The sequence below is a fragment of the Somniosus microcephalus genome, chromosome 3 (assembly GCF_052327205.1).
Source record: "Somniosus microcephalus isolate GS21.2 chromosome 3, FLI_Smic_1.0, whole genome shotgun sequence".
NCBI classification, from domain to species: domain Eukaryota; kingdom Metazoa; phylum Chordata; class Chondrichthyes; order Squaliformes; family Somniosidae; genus Somniosus; species Somniosus microcephalus.
Window position 1 is genome coordinate 196,682,933 of NC_140989.1, and position 23,591 is coordinate 196,706,523.

Here is a 23,591-nt window from a genome sequence, read left to right on the forward strand (position 1 = left end):
TTAAATGTGAAGCTCCCAGCCTCATTTATAATATTTAAATGACCAGCCTGCCTCCTACGAGCGGGTTAACTGCCTGCTACCTGTCCCACCTCCGTTACATTTTTACATCTCACCTGACCCCAACCCACCCGTTTTGGAGGGTTAACGTTACCCCCTACGTGTCCACATTTTCCAAAAGAAACCTGTGGAGCAACACTCAAGAGGACTGCTGCCTATTTTCCTTAGCGAGAGAAAGAATGAATGAGAAAAGTCAGACAGATAGAGACAACAATGAAAAGGTATGTGAGAGAGAGAGAATGAGAAAGGAAGACAACAAAATGAATTCAAGACAGATATTTGGGTGACAAAAGAATTAGTGAACCAGCTGCAGGAACAGATGCAAATATTTATCTTACTTTTTATCTCTTAGTGGAAAAATACCAGTGAATAAAGCCTTTATTCTTGGTACATTTATGTTGTGTTAATATAGTCTCATCTTGTAAACAAAATGTTATTGCCAATTTTTCTCTGTCAATTTGCTTCTCTTCTCTACTGAAGATGTTGAGTTCTTACTGGGATATTGTCTCTGATGCTGATCACCTTCCAATACCTCACTCAAATGGTTATTAGTCCTGTAGGATCCTTGCTAGTGAGTGTCTGCAGGTTATTCAGTTGTTGTCGGGGGGGGGAGGGGGGGGGGGAAGAAACATCACAGCTGAGCTCAATCTTGTCCACAGACAGCACTTCCAGTAAGGAGTCACTGGATAATAATGGTAGGTGGGGTGTCCTGCTATCATAAAATCATAGAATAGTACGGCACAGAAAGAGGCCATTCGGCCCATCAAGACTGCGCCAGCTCTTTTGAAGAGCAATCCAGTTAGTCCCACTCCCCCGCTCTTTCCCCATATTCCCTTTTGAAGGCTACTACTGAATCTGTATCCTCCACCCTATCAGGCAGTGCATTCCAAATCCTAACCACTCATTGCAAAGTTTTTCCTCATGTCGCCTCTGGTTCTTTTGTCAATCACCTTAAATCTGTGTCCTTTGGTTATCGACCCTTCGGCCATTGGAAACAGTTTCTCTTTATTTACTCTATCTAAACCCTTAATGATTTTAAACACCTCTATCAAATCTCCTCTTGGCCTTCTCTGCTCTCAAGAGAACAATCCCAGCTTCTCCAATCTATCTACATAACTGAAGGCCCTCATCTCTGGTACCTTTCTAGTAAATCTCTTCTGCACCCTCTCCAAAGCCTTCACACTTTCCTAAAGTGTGGTGCCCAGAATTGGACACAGTACTCCAGCTGGGGTCAAACTAGTGTTTTATAAAGGTTTAGCATAACTTTTTGGCTTCTGTACTCTATGCTTCTACTTATAAAGCCCATGATCCCATATGTTTTATTAACTGTGTTGTTAACCTGTCCTGCCACCTTCAAAGACTTGGGCACAATCACCCCCAGGTCTCTCTGTTCTTGCACCCCCTTTAAAATTGTACCATTTAGTGTGTGTGGGCTCTCCTCATTCTTCCTACCAAAATGTGTCACTTCACACTTCTGTGTTGACTACTGCCCTCTCTAACCCAGGACACTAAGACCAATTAGTCACAACCACAGAACTAACTCCGCACAGAGCAGGGAGTGAACTTAGCACCTGAATGATCTCTTTGGCTCAGCTATTGACTGCATAAGCTCACTCAGCCATCAGTGGAGCCCCAACAATACTTCCGTTTAAGGAATACTATTGGCAAATACAGAGGTGAGTCTAAAATTCAGCACCCACTCCGAAAGAAGGAGGGCAGATTTTCCTGGATAGGTGCTCAGCGAGTGTAGCTGCCCGGGAGCACTGGAGTGTCTGGATTTCCTAGTTGTCCTCATTGACCTGGTGCTATTTGGCTGCTTAAAAACTTGGGAAAATTCTCACTAAGTACTTCCATCAACACATGGTAGCTGAAATCCTCCTCCTGTAGTAAAACCTAGGAGAGATACAGTGTTGCGTTTCTTGAATCTTTTTATTTTCAAAATGTTCTTACATTTTTGTTGCAATTTTGCCCTGTCGGCACAAAAGAGATTCTTCACTACTGGCCGGCCTTAAGAGTTGCTGTACTGTGTGTTACGTCCGTGTATAATGAGACACAGACTGCGGAGAACGGTACAACAGGTGTTTACTCAACGTGGCTCACACTGCAACTGATCTGTACAGATCACTAGTACGTGCAAGCGGAGGAGATGTAACACCTGCCCCTATACCTCCCCCCTCCCCACTGTCCAGGGCCCCAAACACCCCTTCCAGGTGAAACAGCGATTTACTTGTACTTCTCGCAATCTAGTATACTGTATTCGCTGCTCATGATGCGGTCTCCTCTACATTGGGGAGACCAAACGCAGATTGGGTGACCGCTTTGCGGAACACCTCCGTTCAGTCCGTAAGGGTGACCCCGAGCTTCCGGTCGCCTGTCATTTCAATTCACCGCTCCATTCCCACTCGGACCTCACCGTCCTTGGCCTCTTGTACTGTTCCACGGAAGCTCAACGTAAACTCGAGGAACAGCACCTCATCTTCCGATTAGGCACTCTGCAGCCTTCCGGTCTCAATATCGAGTTCAACAATTTCAGATCATAACCTCGGCCACCATTTCATTTTCACTTATATTTTTCCACTCCTTTCCTTTCCCCCCCCCCCCCCCCCCCTTTCCTTTTGTTTCTCTCTCACACCTGGCAGCTATCTTTTGCCCTGCCAGTACACTTTACACCTAATCACAGCCTATTACCATCTCGTCTAGCTTCTAATCTCTTTTACTTCTTTTGGTTCTTTTATTCTTTTGTCCGATCGCAGCCCTGCCTTCGATCTAGTTCCTTTTCTCTCCAGTTTTGAAGAAGGGTCAAACCCGAAACGTCAACTCAAATTTCTCTCCACGGATGTTGCCTGACTTGCTGAGTTTTTCCAGCATTTTCTGTTGTTATTATGTACAGATCACGACTCAGGGCTATATACAGGTGTGGTCACTGCCGGTACTGCAGTATACATGAGCTGTAAAAGATAGTTCCCCCCTTAAAGGTATATACATTACAATTCCTCCCCTTTTTAGATTAACAGTACCATAACACTCATTTAACAATTAAATATCAAACTAATTACAATTAACACTTTTAACATGCAACATTAGCTGAAAGTAGTCTATTTATATATTCAGTCTTTGGGGAGGCTTCCTGATCCTTTCTGGATAGCGCCTTTCCCGAGTGTCTTGCTCTTGGTGCGGAGGTGATTCCGGCCCCCTGTCATCGGTTGGTTCATCAGCTTCCGATGCTACTGTTTCTGGGGTAGATGCGACCTGTACGTTGGGTTCCTCACCAGGTACGTATGGGCGAGGCATGGGGTCGACTTGTTCCTGTGACTCGAGGATCTGGTCAGCATGGCGTCTCACGATGCTCTCCCCAACGTCCACTGTGTACATTAGTGGCCCCTGCCGTGTGCATATCGTTCCTGGCTGCCATTTTTCTGTTCGGTAGTCGCGGGCCAAGACTGGTTGCCCTACATTGAATATCCTTGTTGGCTTCTCATGGATGTGCTGGAATTGCTTACTCTCAACATCTCTTTGTATGTTTGGCCTGAGCAAATCCAGGCGAGATCTTAACCTTCGGTTAAAGAACATCATGGCTGGGGCCTGGTTGGTGACTGCATGTGTCGCATTCCGGTAGGCGAACAGGAAATTGTCCACCTTGTGCTGCAGCGGAATGTTGTCATTGTACATAGCCTTTATTGCCTTCTTAAAGGTTTGTACGAATCTCTTAGCCAATCCATTTGTGGCTGGATGATACGGGGCGGATGCGTAATGCCTTACCCCATTCTTTTTCAAGAACCTCCGGAACTCTTCGGACACAAACTGTGGTCCGTTGTCGGAGCAAATCTGTTCTGGCAAGCCATTCCTGGCAAAAATGGTCTGTAGGACTGCAATAGTTTTCTCCGTGGTGGTGGAGGACATTTTGATGACCTCCGGCCATTTCGAGTGCGCATCCACGGCTATTAAAAACATTGAGTCCATGAATGGACCAGCAAAATCAATATGCACCCGTTGCCATGGAGATGAGGGCCACTCCCATGGGTGTAGAGGGGCCTGTGGTGGTGCATTTTGGACTTGCTGGCATCCTGAGCAGCTCTTGGTCAGGCCCTCGATTTGTTTATCGATTCCCAGCCGCCACACATAAGCCCTGGCTAGGCTTTTCATTTTTATCCCTCCCAGATGACCCTCATGAAGCTCATTGAGCACTCTATCCCTTAACTTGGGTGGAATTACCACTCGGGATCCACACATCAAGGTCCCCCGGCACACTGACAGCTGTTCTCTCCTTGTCGAGAATGCTGGCAACAGTGAGTCGCCATGTGCTGGCCATCCCTTCACCGTCAAATCATATACCCGAGACAGTGTCGGGTCATTTCGGGTTTCCTTTTCGATACAAGCGTTAGTTACCGGTAGGTATTCAACTACAGTCGAATGGAATATTTCGACAGGATCCACTGCTGGTGCTTCCTCCGCAGTAGGCAGTGGCAGGCGTGATAGCCCATCAGCGTTTCCATGCTGTTTCGTGCCCTTATATTCAATCTCAATGGTGCGCCCCTAGAAAAAGTGACCATCTTTGTAGTCGTTGCGCAGTCATCACCGGGAACGCCCTTCTTTGGATTAAAAATGGAGACAAGAGGCCGGTGATCAGTCAGCAAGGTGAATTTCTGCCCGTGCAGATAGTGATTGAACTTTTTCACTCCCCACACTAGGCTGAGGGCCTCCCTGTCAATCTGGGCGTAGTTACGCTCGGCTGAGGTTAGTGATCGTGACGCAAAGGCTATTGGCCTCTCTGAGCCGTCCGCGAATTTGCGCGACAGCACCGCTCCAACGCCGTACGGTGACGCATCACATGCCAACCGAATTGGTAATGCTGGGTTGTAATGGGCCAATACCTCTTTCGATGTGATTAGTGTTTTGCTTTTCTGGAAAGCTCGTCTACATTCGTCACTCCACTTCCATGGCACCCCAGTTTGCAGTAGGGTGTTCAGTGGGTGTAGTATTGTAGACAAATTTGGCAGGAACTTATGGTAGTAGTTTACCAGCCTGAGGAACGACCTCAGTTATGACACATTTTCCGGTGCTGGAGCCTTGACTTACTGCCTCAATCTTCTCTGGGGACTTATGTAACCCCTCTTTATCGATAACGTGGCCACAATACGAGATCTGTTTTCTAAAAAACTCGCATTTGGGGCGGTTAGCTTGGAGCCCATATTCCTGCAATCTAGCGAGCACCTGCTCCAGGTTGGCAAGGTGATCACTGTCATTTTCGCCCGTGACCAGGATGTCGTCCAAATAACACTGGGTCCCTGGGATCCCTTGCAGGACTTGTTCCATTGCCCTCTGCCAAATAGCCGGAGCTGATGCTACCCCGAATACCAGCCGATTGTATTGGTAGAGACCTTTATGGGTGTTGATTGTGAGGTATTTTTTTGATGCTTCTTCTACCTCCATTTGCAGATACGCCTGGGCTAGATCAATCTTAGTGAAGCGTTTCCCTCCAGATAGCGAGGCGAAAATATCTTCAATCCGCGGAAGTGGATATTGTACGGTGCGAAGGACCGTGTTCACTGTTACCTTAAAGTCCCACAGATGCGAACCTTCCTTGGTTCCCCAGGCGTGCTGCTCAACGACTTTTTCATCACAGGGACGATGGGTGTAGCCCACTCGCTCCAGTCTACCTTGGACAGTACACCTGAACGTTCCAGACTCTCCAGCTCTGCTTCGACGGCTGGGCGGATCGCATAAGGTACCGGTCTGGCCTTAAAATTTTGGGCTTGCGTTTTCTTCAATTTTAATCATCGCTGTCATGCCTTTTAGTGTTCCGAGTCCTTGCTGGAACACTTCTTTCGCGTCAGTTAGGATCTTTGACAGTTGCCCAGGTGTGACGTCGTCATCCTTTTTGTCAGCCACAGTCAGTGCCTGTATGGAATGCCAATCCAGTTGTATTTTCCGGATCCATTCACGTCCCAGTAATGGTGGTCCTCCATCTTGCAATACATACAGGTCTAGTTTTGGTGTTTCCTTACCGTTATATATAACGGTCCCCCTTATTTTTCCTTTGGGGTAGACTTTTTGCCCCGTGTACGTCTTCAAAATAATTTTTGTGTCTCTCAAGGGTATGTGTGAGAATAGCCGCTCGTAGTCACAGAATCACACAGAATCACAGAAACCCCACAGTGCAGATAGAGGCCATTTCAGCCCATCGAGCCGACACATATCCCACCCGATCCCCGTAACCCCACATATTTTAATCCCCCCAACACTAAAGGTCAATTTATCATAGCCAATCAACCTAACCCGCACATCTTTGGACTGTGGGAGGAAACCGGAGCACCCGGAGAAAACCCACGCAAACACGGGGAGAATGTGCAAACTCCACACAGACAGTCGCCCGAGGCCGGATTCGAACCCGGGTCCCTGGCGCTGTGAGACAACAGTGCTAACCACTATGCCACCGTGTCGGTTTATGACTGTTAGGGCTGATCCTGTGTCCAATTCCATCTTTACCTGGACTCCTGCTATCTTGAGAGTGACCCAAATGGTTCGGTGATCCTCCGTTGTGATCACATTATGTAGTTTCAGACAACTCGGTTCCCTGCTTTCGGAGTCATTATCACTCTTTTGTTTGTCTGAACTATTCTCCGTCATCTTATGTACCTTCTTGTACTTTCCTTTGGTCGGTTTCTTATTGCTGGTTTTCTTTCCCGACCTGCAGACTCGTGCTATGTGTCCTACTTTTCCACACTCTGCACACTTTGTCTTTGAACCAGCAATCATTCTGGTCGTGTGTTGTTCTGCCGCAGCGATAGCACTTCTCTGTTCCATATGACATTTCGTTTGTGCCATATTCTTGCGGTCTCTGTTGTATCTCTGCAGCGCCCCGTGCTGCTGCTTCATATGATACCGCAATGCTGAAAGCCTTTTCCAGCGTAAGGTCCTTTTCGGATAAAAGCCATTTCTGGGTTCCTTCACTTTGAAGCCCACACACAAACTTGTCCCTTAAGGTATCTGTCAGTCGCGCTCCAAACTGGCAGTGATTCGATAGTTTGCGCAGTTCTGTTAAATAATCAGCATTGCTTTCATCCTTATGCTGGTTCCGTTTGTGAAACTTGAATCTTTCTGCTATCAGCAGCGGTGTGGGGTTTAAATGTTCCTTTAGTATCGTTACTATGTCTTCAAAACTCTTTTCCATTGGCTTCGTTGGGGTTACTAGATTTCGTAATAACCCATACGTCTTTGCACCCATTAAATTTAACAATACCGACGCTTTCTTGTCATCTGACACCCCATTTGCCTTGCAGTACACCTCTATTCGTTCGACATATGTAGTCCAATCTTCGACTTCATTGTCAAATGCGGTGATACTGCCACTCTTCGGCATTTTGGGTGTGGTTTAAAATGGCGTCTCCCGTGCTTTCCTTCCTCCCCCGCTGCTGCCGACGCCGCTCCCGGCGGTTCTCATGGCAATGGCGGCGCCCTGTAGGTTTCGCGCGCTTCTCCTGCGCTGCTGCCAACGCCGCTCTTGGCGGTCCTCGTGGCAATGGCGGCGCCTCGCGGGTTTCTGCACGTCTCTCCCTCTCCGACGCTGCTCGGCCCCTAAACACCGGCTGTGCGCTCTGCCCTCTCTCTGTCTCCCCCGTTGACGCTGCTCGGCCCTTTGCTGTGCCATTTGGTCGGGCTCTAGCCCGCCGCTGTCCGGGAAGGGTCTGCGCACTACCTGTTGCCAGCCCGTTTCGCTGGACCACCTCGACTGGAAAGCCAAGCCTGGCTCTCGACAGCCTCCCCCGCAATTCTTGAGTCTCTGCTGGATGACTGGGCGGTTGCCCGTGGTCGACGCCCGAGTCTCTGGCCTTGACCTCCAATCCACTGATCTCCAGGAACGAATCCCTGGGAGGTGATGCAGAGTTGCAGGTAGGTTCGAACCTGCCTCGTCGCCAATGTTACGTCCGTGTATAATGAGACACAGACTGCGGAGAACGGTACAACAGGTGTTTACTCAACGTGGCTCACACTGCAACTGATCTGTACGGATTACTACTCAGGGCTATATACAGGTGTGGTCACTGCCGGTACTGCAGTATACATGAGCTGTAAAAGATAGTTCCCCACTTAAAGGTATATACATTACACTGTGCTCTGCGGTCAATAATGAAAGTTCGGTGAAAGAGGTTAGTAAAGCATTACAATGTACTGTAGTGAAGTGTGCGTGTTCCCCTCTCTTTCAGGTTTTGGCTCACCTGTTGGACATGGTTTTCCACAGTGATGAAAAGGAGAAAGTCATTCCGTTACTTGTTAACATTATGTACTATGTGGTGCCCTATCTTCGCAATCACAGGTACTCCAAGCTCTACTTTGTCCTGTTTGCATGGAATGTAATTTCAGTTTTATGATGATCCCTTACATTTAAAATGTGCCATTTGTAAAACAAGCTGGGCCTCTCCCATTATGGCATTTTCAGCTCCTGTCTCTCCAGAATTTCCCGTGCAGTGCTCACAGTTCATGATTGTATGCGTACATTTATCATCTTTTTAACAAACCGAACACAGACTCTATTCCGATAGCAAAATACTGCAGATGCTGTGTGATGACATATATGCCTTCACCAGCCCATGTGTTTTACCTGCTTGTATTGTGTGAACCGCCCCCTTTTGTTCCTATTGTGTGTATTGGCTACGCCCCTGTCTTTTGCCATATAAAGGTCTCAAAAGCTGTATGAGTCATTCCTACCAGACGAACCCGATGTGGGAAGACCTGTAATGCTGCAATGTTCTTAGTGATTAAAGGCCTTCAGTTGAATCCTTGTCTTTGAGTCATTGATGGCATATCATGCTGGAAATCCGAAATAACAACAGAAAATGCTGGAATAACTCAGCAGGCCAGGCAACATCCGTGGAGCGAAAATAGAGTCAACGTTTCGGGTGAATACCCTTTGTCAAGACTAAAGAAGCACAGGAAATGAAATAGATTAAGAGGCCAGGCTGGGAGAGAACAAAAGAGAAGAGTCATTAAGAGGTATTCAAAACGAGACGAGATGGTGATAGGACTAGTGGAGACAAAAGACGGCTCTATTCCACTGGACTGACAGTTCTCAGTAATTCACTCATGGAATTAAACTTACAGTTGCTGTTTTTCAGACTGTGTGAAAAATGGCTGGTACAAATTGCTTTCCGAGTAGAATTAAACCAGTTTTTATGTCAAGTTTCTCAAACCGGTTTTTGTTGGGGAGGTGGGTGGGTGAGGCAAAGATTTCCATTCTTTAACATTTTTTTCCTCCTACCTCATTTGTGCACACCAGCAGAACAAGCATCATGTTTGTTGCCAGACGTGCTGTGCAGTCAGCCAATTGGAAAGCAGTGCTGGACTATTGCCTCACTTGTCCTCTGCTTCACACCCACCACGACAGGGTTGGGAGTTCATGGTGTGTAGGTCACAGGCATGCACCACAAGCCCAACTTCCCATGCTGCAAGTCTGTTGGTATTGATGTGCTGTCACGATATCTAAAATAAAGTTAGTTGTATCTGTGTTAAGCACTTAGCTGAAAGATACCTATGTATTCCTTACAAACCTTCTGTATAGCAACAGTTGACGCTGAGTTTTTAAAGCAATGTTATATTTTCTAAAATCAATTTAGTAGAATTCAGGTGTGTGCCTATATTATGTACAGTTTTAATTGGTATGATTCAAATGCAACAATTCTCATTTTTGGGGGGTAAAATGTTCCTATAAGCTGCCTGTTTATTGTCATACGGCTCTGAGGACCACGTGTTTCACACTTGTTCTGTATGTATCGGAATCTGTACAAGTTGGACTGGAATTCAACACTTTCTTTTGTTTATTCTGTTGGGGCTCATTGAACTCGAGGTGGAGCAAGACATAAGGCTGGTGATTCTCTTTGCATCGGTGGATTCTACGCTGGAAAGGCCTTCTGTTTTCTGTAGCTGTTTCTGAATGGGATTTTCTATTTTATTCAGTATAAACCATTGCACAGCTTTCCTTCTCATCCTAAAATTGCTGTGTTTTTCTTCTAGTGCCCATAATGCCCCAAGTTACCGAGCATGTGTGCAATTGGTAAGCAGTCTGAGTGGCTATCAGTATACGAGGCGGGCTTGGAAAAAAGAAGCGTTTGATCTTTTTATGGACCCCAACTTCTTCCAGATGGATGCATCTTGTGTTAGTCAGTAAGTTGCATGTGCTGTTTGCAATTTATTTTCTTTGTTTTTGGAAGAACCAAAGGGTAATAAATCGGTGGAATAAGTTACCATGGAAGCTGTTGAAGCAAGCTTTAGAACCAAGTTCAGGAGACTGCTAGACGTGTTTCTGCAGAGAGGAGAGATTGAGGTATGCGGGGAGGTGTGGGTTTGAGGAGAAGATCTCCAAGGGATGCACTTATTGAGCCAGATGCAAGTATGAACGTTGTGTGGTTTCCATGGTTGTATTAAAGTTTTCACACAAGAAATGATGTTGAGATATCACCAAGTTACCACCCTTCTGGAGGAGCTATTTTTTCAGTACTTCATTGGGGCATTGAAAACTGAAGGATGAGCTGTGGAGCTTTTTTCTGGGTTATTGCTGGTCTTTGGCAGAGGCATGAATTCACAAGTAGAATTTTCAGGCTATGAAGTGGCTTTCAATTGTGGACAGTCACATTTATGGGAAACTAGTATTATTTTGGGGTAAACCAGGTGGGTAAAAGTGATGTAGGCTGCACCTCAATCAAGCAGGATGGAAGAGACTGGCTATTAATAAAGAGGCAGGCCATTTAAGCTAACTGTAGGGGCGAGGAGTTGAGTTGAAATTTAGATGACCAAAGCTTGGAGGGTGCTCAAATAGAAAGCGAGAGCAGCATAATGTTAATCCAGACAAAGTAACCAAACATAGAGACAAAAATAAGTTGGAAAAAAGGTAGAGCTGGTAAACTGCCCGTACCTGAATGCTAGAAGCATTTGGAGTAAATCGCTTGAGTTAAAGGCATATATCTCAGCACCAAATTGGTATAAAGATCACAGAAGTGTGACTCATCCTGGATGATGGGAATTAATTTAAAATACAAGAATATAGAAAGTTCCAGAATGATGGAAAATAGTGCAGTGTGTGCCAAGGAGCCCACTAGGGATAACTCCCATCCAGGCCTGGTTCTTGTAAACAAACAGTACAAGATCTACTACCTCTGGGGATTGGTGTGCACAATACGAGTAAATTTAAACTCATTTATCAACCTTTGGAACTTCAAAGGACTAAGGAGTGAACAAAAAGGGAGCGACTGGGAAGTATTGCTGAGAAATCACAGTTGAAGAAAGACGGAGCCCTTTTAAAGATCTAATGTGGAGTACGTGAGTTAATTATGTACCCAAGAAAAAGAAGTGCAAGTTAAACCAGCAGGCCTTAAAATAGAAGAACTAGTCAATTAAAATCATAATAAAAGAACTATACAAAACCTACAGCGAAAAGGAAGGACACACTTCTGGGAGAAGGATATAGAATCATAGAATGGTTACAGCACAGAAGGAGGCCATTCGGTCTGTTGAGCCCGTGCCGGCTCTCTACAAGAGCACTTTTCTAGTCCCACTCCCCCGCCCTTTCCCTGTAGCCCTGTACATTTTTTTCCTTCAGGCACTTATCCAATTCCCTTTCGAAAGCCACGATTGAATCTGCCTCCACCACCCTTTCAGGCAGTGCATTCTAGATCTGAACCACTCGCTGTGTAAAAATGTTTTTCCTCATGTCGCCTTTGGTTGTTCTGCCAATCACCACCTTTAAATCGATGTCCCCTGGTTCGCGACCCTTCCGCCAATGGGAACAGTTTCTCTCTCTACTCTGTCTAGACCCCTCATGATTTTGAACACCTCTATCAAATTTCCTTTCAACCTTCTCTGCTCTAAGGAGAACAACCCCAGCTTCTCCAGTCTATCCACATAACTGAAGTCCCTCATCCCTGGAACCATTCTAGTAAATCTCTTCTGTATCCTTCCAAATGTGTGGTCCCCAGCCTTTCTAGTACCTCTATCAATTTTTATTCCATACAGCATCTCAACTACCTACTCTTTCACTATGACTTTGGCAGCAGCATCTTCCTTGGTGATGACAGATGCAAAGTACTCATTTAGTACCTCAGCCATGCCCTCTGCCTCCATGCATAGGTTTCCATTTTGGTCTCTGATCGGCTCCACCCCTCTTACTACCCGCTTACTATTTATATGCCTATAAAAGACTTTTTGATTCCATACATGTATATTTATTAAACAGGTTAAAAGAATATTATCAAGACGTTTCTAATCTCACTTCTCTGTTGATTAAATGGTGTCTTGCCCTGACTCTAGGTTCACTAAGTTTAACAGATTTTCTGTTTCAAACTTTGCAGTTGGAGAGCCATCATAGATCACCTGATGACCCATGACAAAACCACGTTCAGGGATCTCATGAGTAAGTATTGAGATCGATTTGCGGACCTTACTCTTTCCCTTCAGTCCTTTTTACACATCTGTTTATTTGCTTCACGGTTTTCAGTTCGCACAACCTTACTGTATGTAACAGGAATGTTTTTGTACTTTTCTGTGTAAAGCTGTTTTAAGGTATGTTCAACAAATGGAATCAGTGAGTAATTAGTTATGTACGCGTTAGTTACCGTGGCAAATACAACAACTAGATCATTTCTGGTCTAAATGTGCAGACTGTTACAACCCGCTTTTGAGAAATTTGGACAAACTAATCTCGGTGAAGTTTGCAGTTGATGGGTCATTTTAACTAGACTGTATAACTAGAGACTCCATTCTACTGTACACAAAACATTGATTGTCATTCATGAAATTATTAGAAGGGCCGGAGCCTATAGTTTGTGGGTCTGAGACTGAGACCGCTTGTATTCTCCCCGTGTTGTACCCTGCCCCCTTTCTAGAATCATAGAAAGTTACAGCACGGAAGGAGGCCATTTCGGCCCATCATGTCCACACCGGCCAAGAAAGAGCCATCCAGCCTAATCCCACTTCCCAGCTCTTGGTCCATAGCCCTGCAGGTTAGAGCATCCCAAGTGCACATCCAAGTCCTTTTAAATGTGGTTAAGGTTCCTGCCTCTACCACCCTTTTAGGTAGTGAGTTCCAGACCCCCACAACCCTCTGGGTGAAGACATTTCCCCTCAAATCCCCTCTAAATCTTCCATTAATTACTTTAATTCTGTGCCCCCTGGTTTTTGACCCTCTGCTAAGTGAAATAGATCCTTTCTATCCACTTTATCTAAGCCCCCCATAATTTTATACACCTCAATAAGGTCTCCCCTCAGCCTCCTCTGTTCCAAGGGAAACAGACCCAGCCTATCCAGTCTTTCCTCATAGCTAAGATTCTCTACTCCCGGCAACATCCTTGTAAATCTCCTCTGTACCCTCTCTAGTGCAATCACATCTTTCCTGTAATGTGGTGACCAGAACTGCACGCAGTACTCTAGCTGGAGCCTAACTGTTTTATACAGCTGAAGCATAACCCCCCCCCCCCCCCCCCCTTTCCTCCTTGCCTTTATTAGCCTTGACATAGAATACAAGCATGCCGTATGCCTTCTTAACCACCTTATCTACTTGGCCTGCTACCTTCAGGGATCTGTGGACACGCACTCCAAGGTCCCTTTGTTTCTCTACACTACTCAGTGTCCTACCATTTAATGTGTATTCCTTTTCCTTGTTAGCCCTCCCCGATTTTAGTATCTGCAAACTTCTTAATTATTACCCCCTATATTTAAGTCAAGATCGTTGATATATACCACAAAAAGCAAGGGACCTAGTACTGAGCCCTGCGGAACCCCACTGGAAACAGCCATCAACCATTACCCTCTGCTTCCTGTCTCCGAGCCAGTTTTGAATCCAACTTGACACTTTGCCCTGGATCCCATGGGCTTTTAACTTCGTGACCAGTCTGCCATGTGGAACCTTATCAAAAGCCTTGCTAAAGTCCATATACACTACATCAAACGCACTACCCTCCTCTACCCTCCTTGTTACCTCCTCCAAAAATTCAATCAAGTTTTTCAGACACAACCTTCCCTTAACAAATCTGTGCTGGCTATCCTTGATTAATCCGTGTCTTTTTCTCCAGAATTTTTTCCAATAATTTTCCCAACACCGAGGTTAGGCTGACTGGTCTGTAATTACTCGGTCTATCCTTTTCTCTCTTTTTAAACAAGGGTACCACATTAGCAGTCCTCCGGCACCACACCTGAAGCCAGAGAGGATTGAAAAATGATGGTCAGGGCCTCTGCTATTTCCTCTTTTGCTTCGCTTAACAGTATAGGATAAATTTCATCTGAGCCTGGGGATTTATCCACTTTTAAACCCCTTAATACTTCCCCTCTCTCTTTGTTTATTTCATCTAATATTTCACACACCTCCCCCCCCCCCCCCCCGATAGCAATTTCTGCTTTGCCCCTCTCCTTTGTGCAAACAGACGCAAAGTATTCATTAAGAACCCTACCGACGTCTCCCACCTCCACACACAGATTACCCTCATGATCTCTAATAGGCCCTACCATTTCTTTAGTTATCCTCTTACTCTTAATATATTTATAAAACATCTTTTGGTTTTCCTTGATTTTTCATGCACTCTTTGCTTTCCTAATATCCTTTTTAATTGCACCCCTGCACTTTCTGTACACCTCTAAAGATTCTGGAGTATTTAGCCCTCGGTATCTGTAATACGCCTCCCTTTTTTTCTTTATCCTACCCTGTATGTCTCTAGACATCCAGGAGGCTCTAGATTTGTTAGTCCCACCTTTTTTCTTTAAGGGCACATGTTTGGTCTGAACCCTCTGGATCTCCTCCTTGAATGCCTCCCACTGCTCTAACACTGATTTACCTTCAAGTAGCTGTTTCCAGTCCACTATGGCTAAATCCCCTCTGAGCTTAGCAAAATTTGCTTTTCCCCAATTTAGAATTTTTATTCCTGGTCTATCTTTGTCCTTTTCCATAACTACCTTAACTCTAACAGAATTATGGTCACTAGCACCAAAATGCTCCCCCACTGATGCACCTTCTACCTGCCCAGCTTCATTCCCTAAAACTAAGTCCAGAACCGCCCCCTCCCTTGTTGGGTTTGCTACATGCTGGCTGAAAAAGTTCTCCTGGATGCATTTTGGGAATTCCGCACCTTCTATACGCTTCACACTAATTTTATCCCAGTTAATATTGGGGTAATTGAAATCCCCTACTATTACTGCCCTATAGTTTTTGCACTTCTCAGAAATTTGTCTATATTTATCTTTTTGCCCAGGACTGTTCGTGGTGTCTATCTCCATTCCCTCATTGTCTGCGTTGCTCTGTCTTTCTCTCTCTCTCTCTCTCTATGTTGCACTTCCATGGCCCCTCTCTCCAGTTTTCCTGGCTACATTCTGCCTGAGCTTTTGGTGTTGGCAACTCTCGGTGCTGAAGCTGGCTCACCAACAGTCAGACAGCACTGCAGAGAAGATCCATGGGGTTTGGTGGGAAGAAAGAAGGGTGCTGGCTATACTGGTCCCTCAGGCTAGTTCAAGAAGCCATCCTAGCAGGTGGAATAAGGCCACGAAAGCCAGAATCAAATAACAGTAGAAGACCACTGCAGCACATGGCGTTAAAACAGAGCCTGGTGTGAAAGTTGGAACTGGCCTGTGTTAATATATAAATTCAAACCGACAGGCTCGGTGAGGATTGAGGATTCTATCTTCATCAGCATTAATGTAGAGTTCAATCAGTCAAATATGGAATGATCAGAATGGTCACCTGACTAAGATTGGCCAATGTGATTGCTACAAAGTGACACCAGTTTCTTAAATTAATATAGATGGAGATCTTTAAAATTGCCAATTTCCAGCAATAGGTTCCCAAATTTTTCTGGCTTGGTAGAGGTAAGAAAAACAATTTTTACCTTTCAAAGGCCCAAATTCTCTTGCTCCTTGCGAAGAAGGGATAGGGAAGGAAGAAGGGGAGTGGGGTAGATGTACTAATTAGAGATAACAATGGCAGTATAAAAAGGATATCACCAACGTTAAGATAGAAACAGAATCCATAGGGTTAGAGATAAAGCATAAGAAAGGATCGATCGCACTAATAGGGGTATTCTGTAGACCACCTAATAGTGGAAGAAAGTGGAGGAAGAAATATGTACGCAAATCTATGAAATGAGTAAAAGACATAGAATAATGATCAAGGCAGATTTCAACAACCCCCAAATAACCTGGCAAGAAGTAGTAGGGAAAGGGGAAAAGGGAATGGAGTTTTTACAGTGCATTCAGGACTCCTTAAGAACTTCGGTACATAAGAAGAGGGAGAGGAATCCCTACTGGATCCAGTAATGGGAAATGAGCTAGTGAAGATAGGAGAAGTAAGCATAGTGGAACATCTAGGCAATAGCGATCACAACATAATAAGGTAAAGATTGAGATAAGTAAAACAAAGACAAAGCTAATAGATTGGAAAAAACTGATTTTGATGGGATGAGAATGGAACTAGGGAAAATAAACTGAAAAATAAAATTGGCAAACAAAGAGCACAGCAGTGGTAAATATTTAAAACAGTGATCAATGGAGACCAGGAGAAACATATTCCGCGAAAAAACAACAAACTAGCCAATAATGAAATACCATGGATGAATAAAGACATACGGTCAAAATTGAAACTAAGGAGAATGGCATACACTAAGTACGTAGACAACAAAAGAGTATGACGAGTGGCAATATGAAGAGAGAAAAAAGAAAGACTTGCATTTATTTTGCACCTTTTACGACCTCCCAAAACGCTTTATAGCCAATTAAATACTTTTGCATTGTAGTCACTGTTGTACTGTAGGAAATGCGGCAACCAATTTGCGCACAGCAAGCTCCCACAAACAGCAATGTGATAATGACCAGATAATCTGTTTTAGTGATGTTGATTGAGCAATAAATATTGGCCAGGACACCAGGGATAGCACCCCTGTTCTTCTTTGAAATAGTGCCATGCGATCTTCTACATCCACCTGAGAGAGTAGACGGGGCCTCGGTTTAACGTCTCCTCCAAAGCACACACTCAGCACTGCACTGGATTGTCAGCCTAGATTTTGGTGCTCAAGTCTCTGGAGTGAGACTTGAACTCACAACCTTCTGACTCAGAGGCGAGCCACAGCTGACAGAGTGTAGGAAAGAAATCAAACAACAATTAGGAAGGCAGAGAGGAACTAAGATATGAAATTAAATGATCAAGGAATATAAAAAGGTATTCTACAGACACATAATTAACAAAAGAAAAATCAGGAGAGGGACACTAAGGGATGCACAAGATAAACTCGCTGGTGATGACACCGAAATGGCAGAAAATTGAACATTTACTTTGCCTCACTATTTACCAGGGAGACTAACAAAGTGGACATGCCGACAACAACTTGTATTTATATAGCGCCTTTAACATAGTAAAACGTCCCAAGGCACTTCACAGGAGTATCAGAAGACACACAATTTGACACCGAGCCACATGGGGAGAAATTAGGGCAGGTGACCAAAAGCTTGGTCAAAGTGGTAGGTTTTAAGGAGTGTCTTAAAGGAGGAAAGAGAGCTAGAGAAGTGGAGAGGTTTAGGCAGGGAATTCCAAAGCTTAGGGCCTAGGCAACAGAAGGCACGGCCAACAATGGTGGAGCGATCAGGGATGCTCGAGGCAGAATTAGAGGAACACAGATATCTCGGGGGTTGTGGGGCTGGAGGAGATTACAGAGATAGGGAGGGGCGAGGCCACGAAGGGATTTGAAAACAAGGATGAGAATTTTGAAATCGAGGCTTTGCTTAACTGGGAGCCAGTGTAGATCAGCACGCACAGGGGCGATGGGTGAACAGAACTTGGTGCGAGTCAGGACACAGGTAGCCAAGTTTTGGATCACCTTAAGTTTACGTAGGGTGGAATGTGGGAGGCCAGCCAGGAGTGCGATGGAATAATCAAGTCTAGAGGTAACGAAGGCATGGATGAGGGTTTCGGCGGCAGAGATGGGCGATGTTACGGAGGTGGAAGTAGGCGGTCTTTGTTATGTTGCAGATATGTAGTTGGAAACTCATTTTGGGGTCAGATATGACACCAAGGTTGCGAACAGTCTAGTTCAGCCTCAGACAGATGTTAGGGAGAAGGATGGAGTTTGTGGCGGGGACCGAAAACAATAAAACAATGGCTTCAGTCTTCCCAATATTTAATATGAGAAAATTTCTGCTCATCCAGTCCTGGATGTCGGACAAGCAGTCTGACAATTTAGAGACAGTGGAGGGGTCGAGAGAGGAGGTAGTGAGGTAGAGCTGGGTGTCGTCAGCGTACAGGTGGAAACTGATGCTGTGTTTTCGGATGATGTTGCCAAGGGGAAGTATGTAGATGAGCAATAGGAGGGGGCCAAGGATAGATCCTGGACATTAGAAGAGATTAGAAAAAATACCAAGACATTTAAGATAGAAAGGATGGGGGACGTGGAGATTATTGATAAACTAAGAGGATAAACCCCTGGTTCCGACATATTACATCCATGCATATTAAAAAGTTGGGGAAGAGATAGCAGAGGCAATATTTACATACTACATAGTAGGCTCAAGGTCAGAGCATGTGTAGTCAGGGGACAGGTAGCAGAATGGAGAGCAAGTTGGATACAGAACAAAAATCAGAGAGTTGGGGTTAAGGGTAGCTACACAGACTGGCAAATGGTGGGAAGTGGTGTTCCACAAGGATCGGTGCTAAGACCACTGTTGTTCACAATTTACGTAAACGATTTGGTCTCCGGAATTGGAACTACAGTTTCAAAATTTGCAGCCAACCCCAATTGGGGATTATAGTTCATATTGAGGGAGACTGCGACAAAATACAAGGCGACATTAATAAACTTGCAGAATGGGTGAGTAATTGGCAAAATAATTTCAATATTGATAATTGTGAGGTGGTGCATTTTGGTAGGAAGAATAAGGAGGCCACAATACTGCTTGGATAATAAGAGTCTAAATGGGGTAGAGGAACTGAGGGATCTGGGATTACAGATACACAAGCCACTAAAAGTAGCAACACTGGTTAATAAGGCCGTAAAAGAAGCAAACAAAGTGCTGGGGTTTATTTCTAGAGGGATAAAATTGAAAAGCAGAGACGTTAAGTTAAACTTGTATCGAACCTTGGTTAGACCACACTTTGAGTACTGTGAACAGTTCTGGTCTCCATATTTATTTAAAAAAGGATATAGAGGCACTGGAGAAGGTGCAAAAAAGATTTGCAAGGATGATACCAAAACTGAGAGGATAGGCTGGGGCTCTTTTCTCTAGAAAAGAGAAGGCTGAAGGGTGATCCAATAGCGGCCTTTAAAATTATGAAAGTGTTTGATAGGGTAGATGTAGAGAAGATGTTTCCACTTGTGGGGAGTCCAAAACTAGGGGCCATAAATATAAGATAGTCACTAATAAATCCAATAGGGAATTCAGGAGAAACTTCTTTAACTAAAGAGTGGTTAGAATGTAGAAACTCACTACCACAGGGAGTAGTTGAGGTGAATAGGATAGATACATTTAAGGGGAAGTTAGATAAGCGCATGAGGGAGAAAGGAATCGAAGGTTATGCTAATAGTTAGATGAGGAAGAATGGGAGGAGCCTCGTGTGGAGCATAAACACCGGCGTGGACTGGTTGGCCGAATGGCCTGTTTCCTTGCTGTAAATTCTGTAATCCTGAGATGTGTTAGCATTGAACTGAAGACTTCATAATATATCACGGTGCCGTATGTATGCTCCATATGCAATGACGGCACTTGTACGATACGTACACATCCCAGCGCTGACTTTCAGTGTGGGATTCTGGAGGCGAAGGCAGCTACGGTAAGTTCACTTGTTGATGTTGCTGGTCATGTTGCTTAAAGGCTGCTTAACAAGCTTCTCTCTGACTGCTGATGCTGCAGTAACACAGCCAAGAGCAGAAGCAAAGTGTGCCCATGAGGTCACCTTCAGCTGAAATGTGAACATTGCTAAAGTTCATCAGTGGATAAGGTGTATGTAATGGAAGCGGATCTAAATACCTTTAAAAACAAGAACTATTAAAGTAAACAACACGATCTAGGACCTGAAAGCCCTTGTTAGTCTCTTGCTTGATTTCTTTGAAGTTCATTGTTCAAAATAAAAAGTATTTTCCTGAGGTTTCTCCAAATTTACTGTTTTCTGGGGCTCTGTTTTTCCCCATATGTACTCCCAGTTTTTGATGCTAAAAGTAGTAATTGAAAAGAATGCAGGTTTTTAAATCGGCAATAAAAACTGACTTTAAAGGTCCTTAATTATAGAGAAATAGAACAAAGATTGACATTCTAGTGGAACAGGAGCTGAAGTTCCAGCATATTGCTGCTGATGAGAGCTGTCTACGCATCAGGAACAGAGTGGGTGTTAGTGAAAAGCGCGATTAAAAACAGAAAATGCTGGAAATACTCAGCCGGTCAGGCAGAGTTTTAGGGGGGAATTTTTCGGGGGGGTGGGCAGCGGGCGCATTTGGTGGCAGGTTGAGTGGGGGGGGGAAATTTTGACAGCTGGTAGGGAACTCGCCGCCACGCTAGTTTCCCAGATGTCGGGTCTGTCATCGCTGAACAGACCCGATCCAAGTGGCGGGGAGGCAATTTAGATGATTAAGAGCTTGTTAACGGGCACTTGTAAAATTTAACTGTGAGCTTAAATTGTTTGAGTTTACCCACGGGTTCCCTGCTGCTTGGGGATCACGTCAGGTAAGCAGGTCGGGAGTTGAATGGCCATGGTATCATTTCTTTACTTGACAGCTGCAAATGTGCTATAAAAGCTCCCATCTCACAGCTGTTCACTTTCCAAGCTCAGAAGCTGTTGCTGCCCTCTGTCTTGTGCAGCATCAGTTGATTGCAACAGCAACACCCGACCACATTGCTGCCCTGGAGACCAGGGATGGCCTCACCATGGCCAGATTTACTTCACTTGATGCTGTACACCCTGGCTGCCACATGATGCGCCAGGTTGGCACCACCCCACACCAACACCATTTTAAAGCCTCCCTACAATGCCCAAGCCATTCCTTTCACACTCGTCACCATTGCGGGGGCTACCATTATGTCTCACCAGTCACTGCAACTCAGTAAGCCATTTCTAAAGGTGCACACAAATCTGTCCAAGAACGCAAAGCGCTGAAAATAAAGATTTCAATGTTTGACAGCACATTAACAGAAACGTCACATGAACATTGGCTAAAACACTCAAGTGCCTACCCTTGTGTGTTATTACTTGGTATGATTGCACTAGGATGAGGGTGAGTGTGAGGGGTGGCTAGTGAGATGGGGAAGTGATGATGTAGATAGAGAGGGATGGGTGGAGGTGCAAGGTAGGTTGGTGTGAGTAAGGATGTGCAGGAGTAGGGTAGGGAAGGCAGTGATGGGGATGTGATGAGTGGCACAGCAGGATGAGGTTGAGTGTGGCTTTGCAGTAACGTTTCATGATCATCTGAGATCATTGAAAGGTTTGCGCCACTGCAGCCAGGTCCTCCTAATGACATCTCTGCTTGTGTCACCCATCCTGTGCAATATGCAACCAGGCTGCGTTGGTGTCCTGGGGAGGTCTCCCGCCCATTGGAAGGGAAGTGAACCTCCCTGTGTGCTGTGACTCCCTCCATAAGCATATGGAAGGAGTCAAGGGAGAGCCTGGGTGCAGGCGTGCACCTTTGTGCAGTGCTTGTCAGTGTTTGCAGCACCTCGGTTCTGTAGAACACTGACAGCACAACTGACAATCAATTTGTGCATGGTCCCTTTAAGGAAACTGACTGATGACGCGTTAACAAATGATGTCATCAGACCCGCTTTGATTAAATTGGCTGGAAAACACGCTGGGTGGGCTTAATGAGCCCAATTAATGGAAAATCACTTTGGACAGCGGGCTGGAGCCATCAGCAGGGTCGCAACCTGCCACCGACCCCTGCCGCACCGGACCCGCTGAGGTAGGGGAAATCATGGTCAATGTTTCAGGTCGATGACCTTTCAGTAGAACTGGGAGACTAATGAAAGTTAATGGCCTTTAGCTTAGAAACATAGAAACATAGAAGATAGGAGCAGGAGTAGGCCCTTCGAGCCTGCTCTGCCATTCAATGTGATCATGGCTGATCATCTAAATTCAGTACCCTGTCCCTGCCTTTTCCCCATATCCCTTGATCTCTTTAGCCTCAAGAAATATATCCAACTCTTTCTTGAATATATTTAATGAACTAGCCTCCACCGCCCTCTGTGGCAGAGAATTCCACAGGTTCACCACTCTCTGGGTGAAGAAATTCCTCCTCATTTCAGTCCTAAATGGCTTACCCCTTATCCTTAGACTATGACCCCTGGTTCTGGACTCCCCGGCCATCAGAAACATCCTTCCTGCATCTAGTCTGTCCAGACCTGACAGAATTTTATAGGTTTTGATGAGATCCCCTCTCAATCTTCTAAACTCCAGTGAGTATAAGCCCAATCGACACAATCTCTCCTCATACGTCATTCCTGCCATCCCGGGTATCAGCCTGGTGAATCTTCGCTGCACTCCCTCCATGGCAAGAACGTCCTTCCTCAGGTAAGGTGACCAAAACGGCACACAATACTCAAGGTGCGGTCTCACCAAGGCCCTGTACAACTGTAGCAAGACATCCTTGTTCCTGTACTCGAACCCTCTTGCTACGAAGGCCAACATACCATTTGCCTTCTTAACCGCCTGCTGCACCTGCATGCTTACCTTCAGCGACTGGTGTACAAGAACACCCAGGTCTCTTTGCACTTCCCCTTCTCCCAATCTATTGCCATTCAAATAATCTGCCTTCCTGTTTTTGCCACCAAAGTGGATAACCTCACATTTATCCACATTATAGTGCATTTGCCATGTTTCTGCCCAATCACCCAACCTGTCCAAATCGTACTGGAGTTTCCCAACATCCTTGTCTAAGTTTGTGAAATATACAATTTAATAGCTGTGAGATTTAAGTAAATGTTTGAGTAAAAGTTAGTGCAGGGACATGTAGTGTATCCAAGGCACTCCCCTGACCTGATTGTGGTTTTCACTCCCACAGCTCGGGTTGCAGTGGCACAAAGCAGCTCACTCAATCTGTTTGCAAGTCGTGAGGCAGAACTGGAACAGCGAGCAATGCTCCTGAAGAGACTGGCCTTCGCTATTTTTAGCAGTGAAGTGGATCAGTACCAGAAGTATCTGCCAGACATACAAGGTTGGTAACACCATTCAAATCTGTATTCGAGGTCAAGTATCTTGCGCACAAGATAGTGGGAGTAGTTACAATAGTTATCTCGGAGGTATTTGGAGGACGTTCTCAAACAATTTATAAATATCATTAAACCCCGTATACAGCAATACCCTGTTATAACAAGTCCCCGCTCAGTGATTCATTGAAACGTCTCAATTCGAATGCTCTGTATTACTGCTTGTATATGATGATTACATTATTCTTTAACAATGTTACAAAGTATTACAAAATATTTACAGCACAGAAACAGGCTCAGAAGGCTGTCCAAGGGAGGGGGGAGAAGAGCAGAATAGAAATGTGGTAGTGATGGGGGATTCTATCATTAGGGGGATAGATAGCATCCTCTGC

General features: G+C 45.1%; 2 protein-coding genes across 12 annotated transcripts in view; one reads left to right on the top strand and one right to left on the bottom strand.

Annotated features, from left to right (window-relative positions):
- Positions 1-23,591, top strand: part of dop1a (DOP1 leucine zipper like protein A) — a 254,369-nt gene that overhangs the window by 206,625 nt on the left and 24,153 nt on the right. For 7 of the 11 annotated variants that reach the window (XM_085982086.1, XM_085982088.1, XM_085982090.1 and 4 more), the window contains 4 exons: positions 8,262-8,371; positions 10,066-10,215; positions 12,396-12,457; positions 23,055-23,207. In XM_085982086.1, the coding sequence (XP_085838212.1) occupies positions 8,262-8,371; positions 10,066-10,215; positions 12,396-12,457; positions 23,055-23,207 (475 nt within the window). Of the gene's footprint in view, positions 1-8,261; positions 8,372-10,065; positions 10,216-11,269; positions 11,358-12,395; positions 12,458-21,774; positions 21,957-23,054; positions 23,208-23,591 lie in introns of those variants that run through there. The other 4 variants (XM_085982093.1, XM_085982095.1, XM_085982091.1 and 1 more) reach the window with 4 other exon arrangements.
- pgm3 (phosphoglucomutase 3) overlaps positions 1-23,591 on the bottom strand; it is a 206,427-nt gene that overhangs the window by 24,177 nt on the left and 158,659 nt on the right. The gene's annotated exons all lie outside the window — the stretch shown is intronic.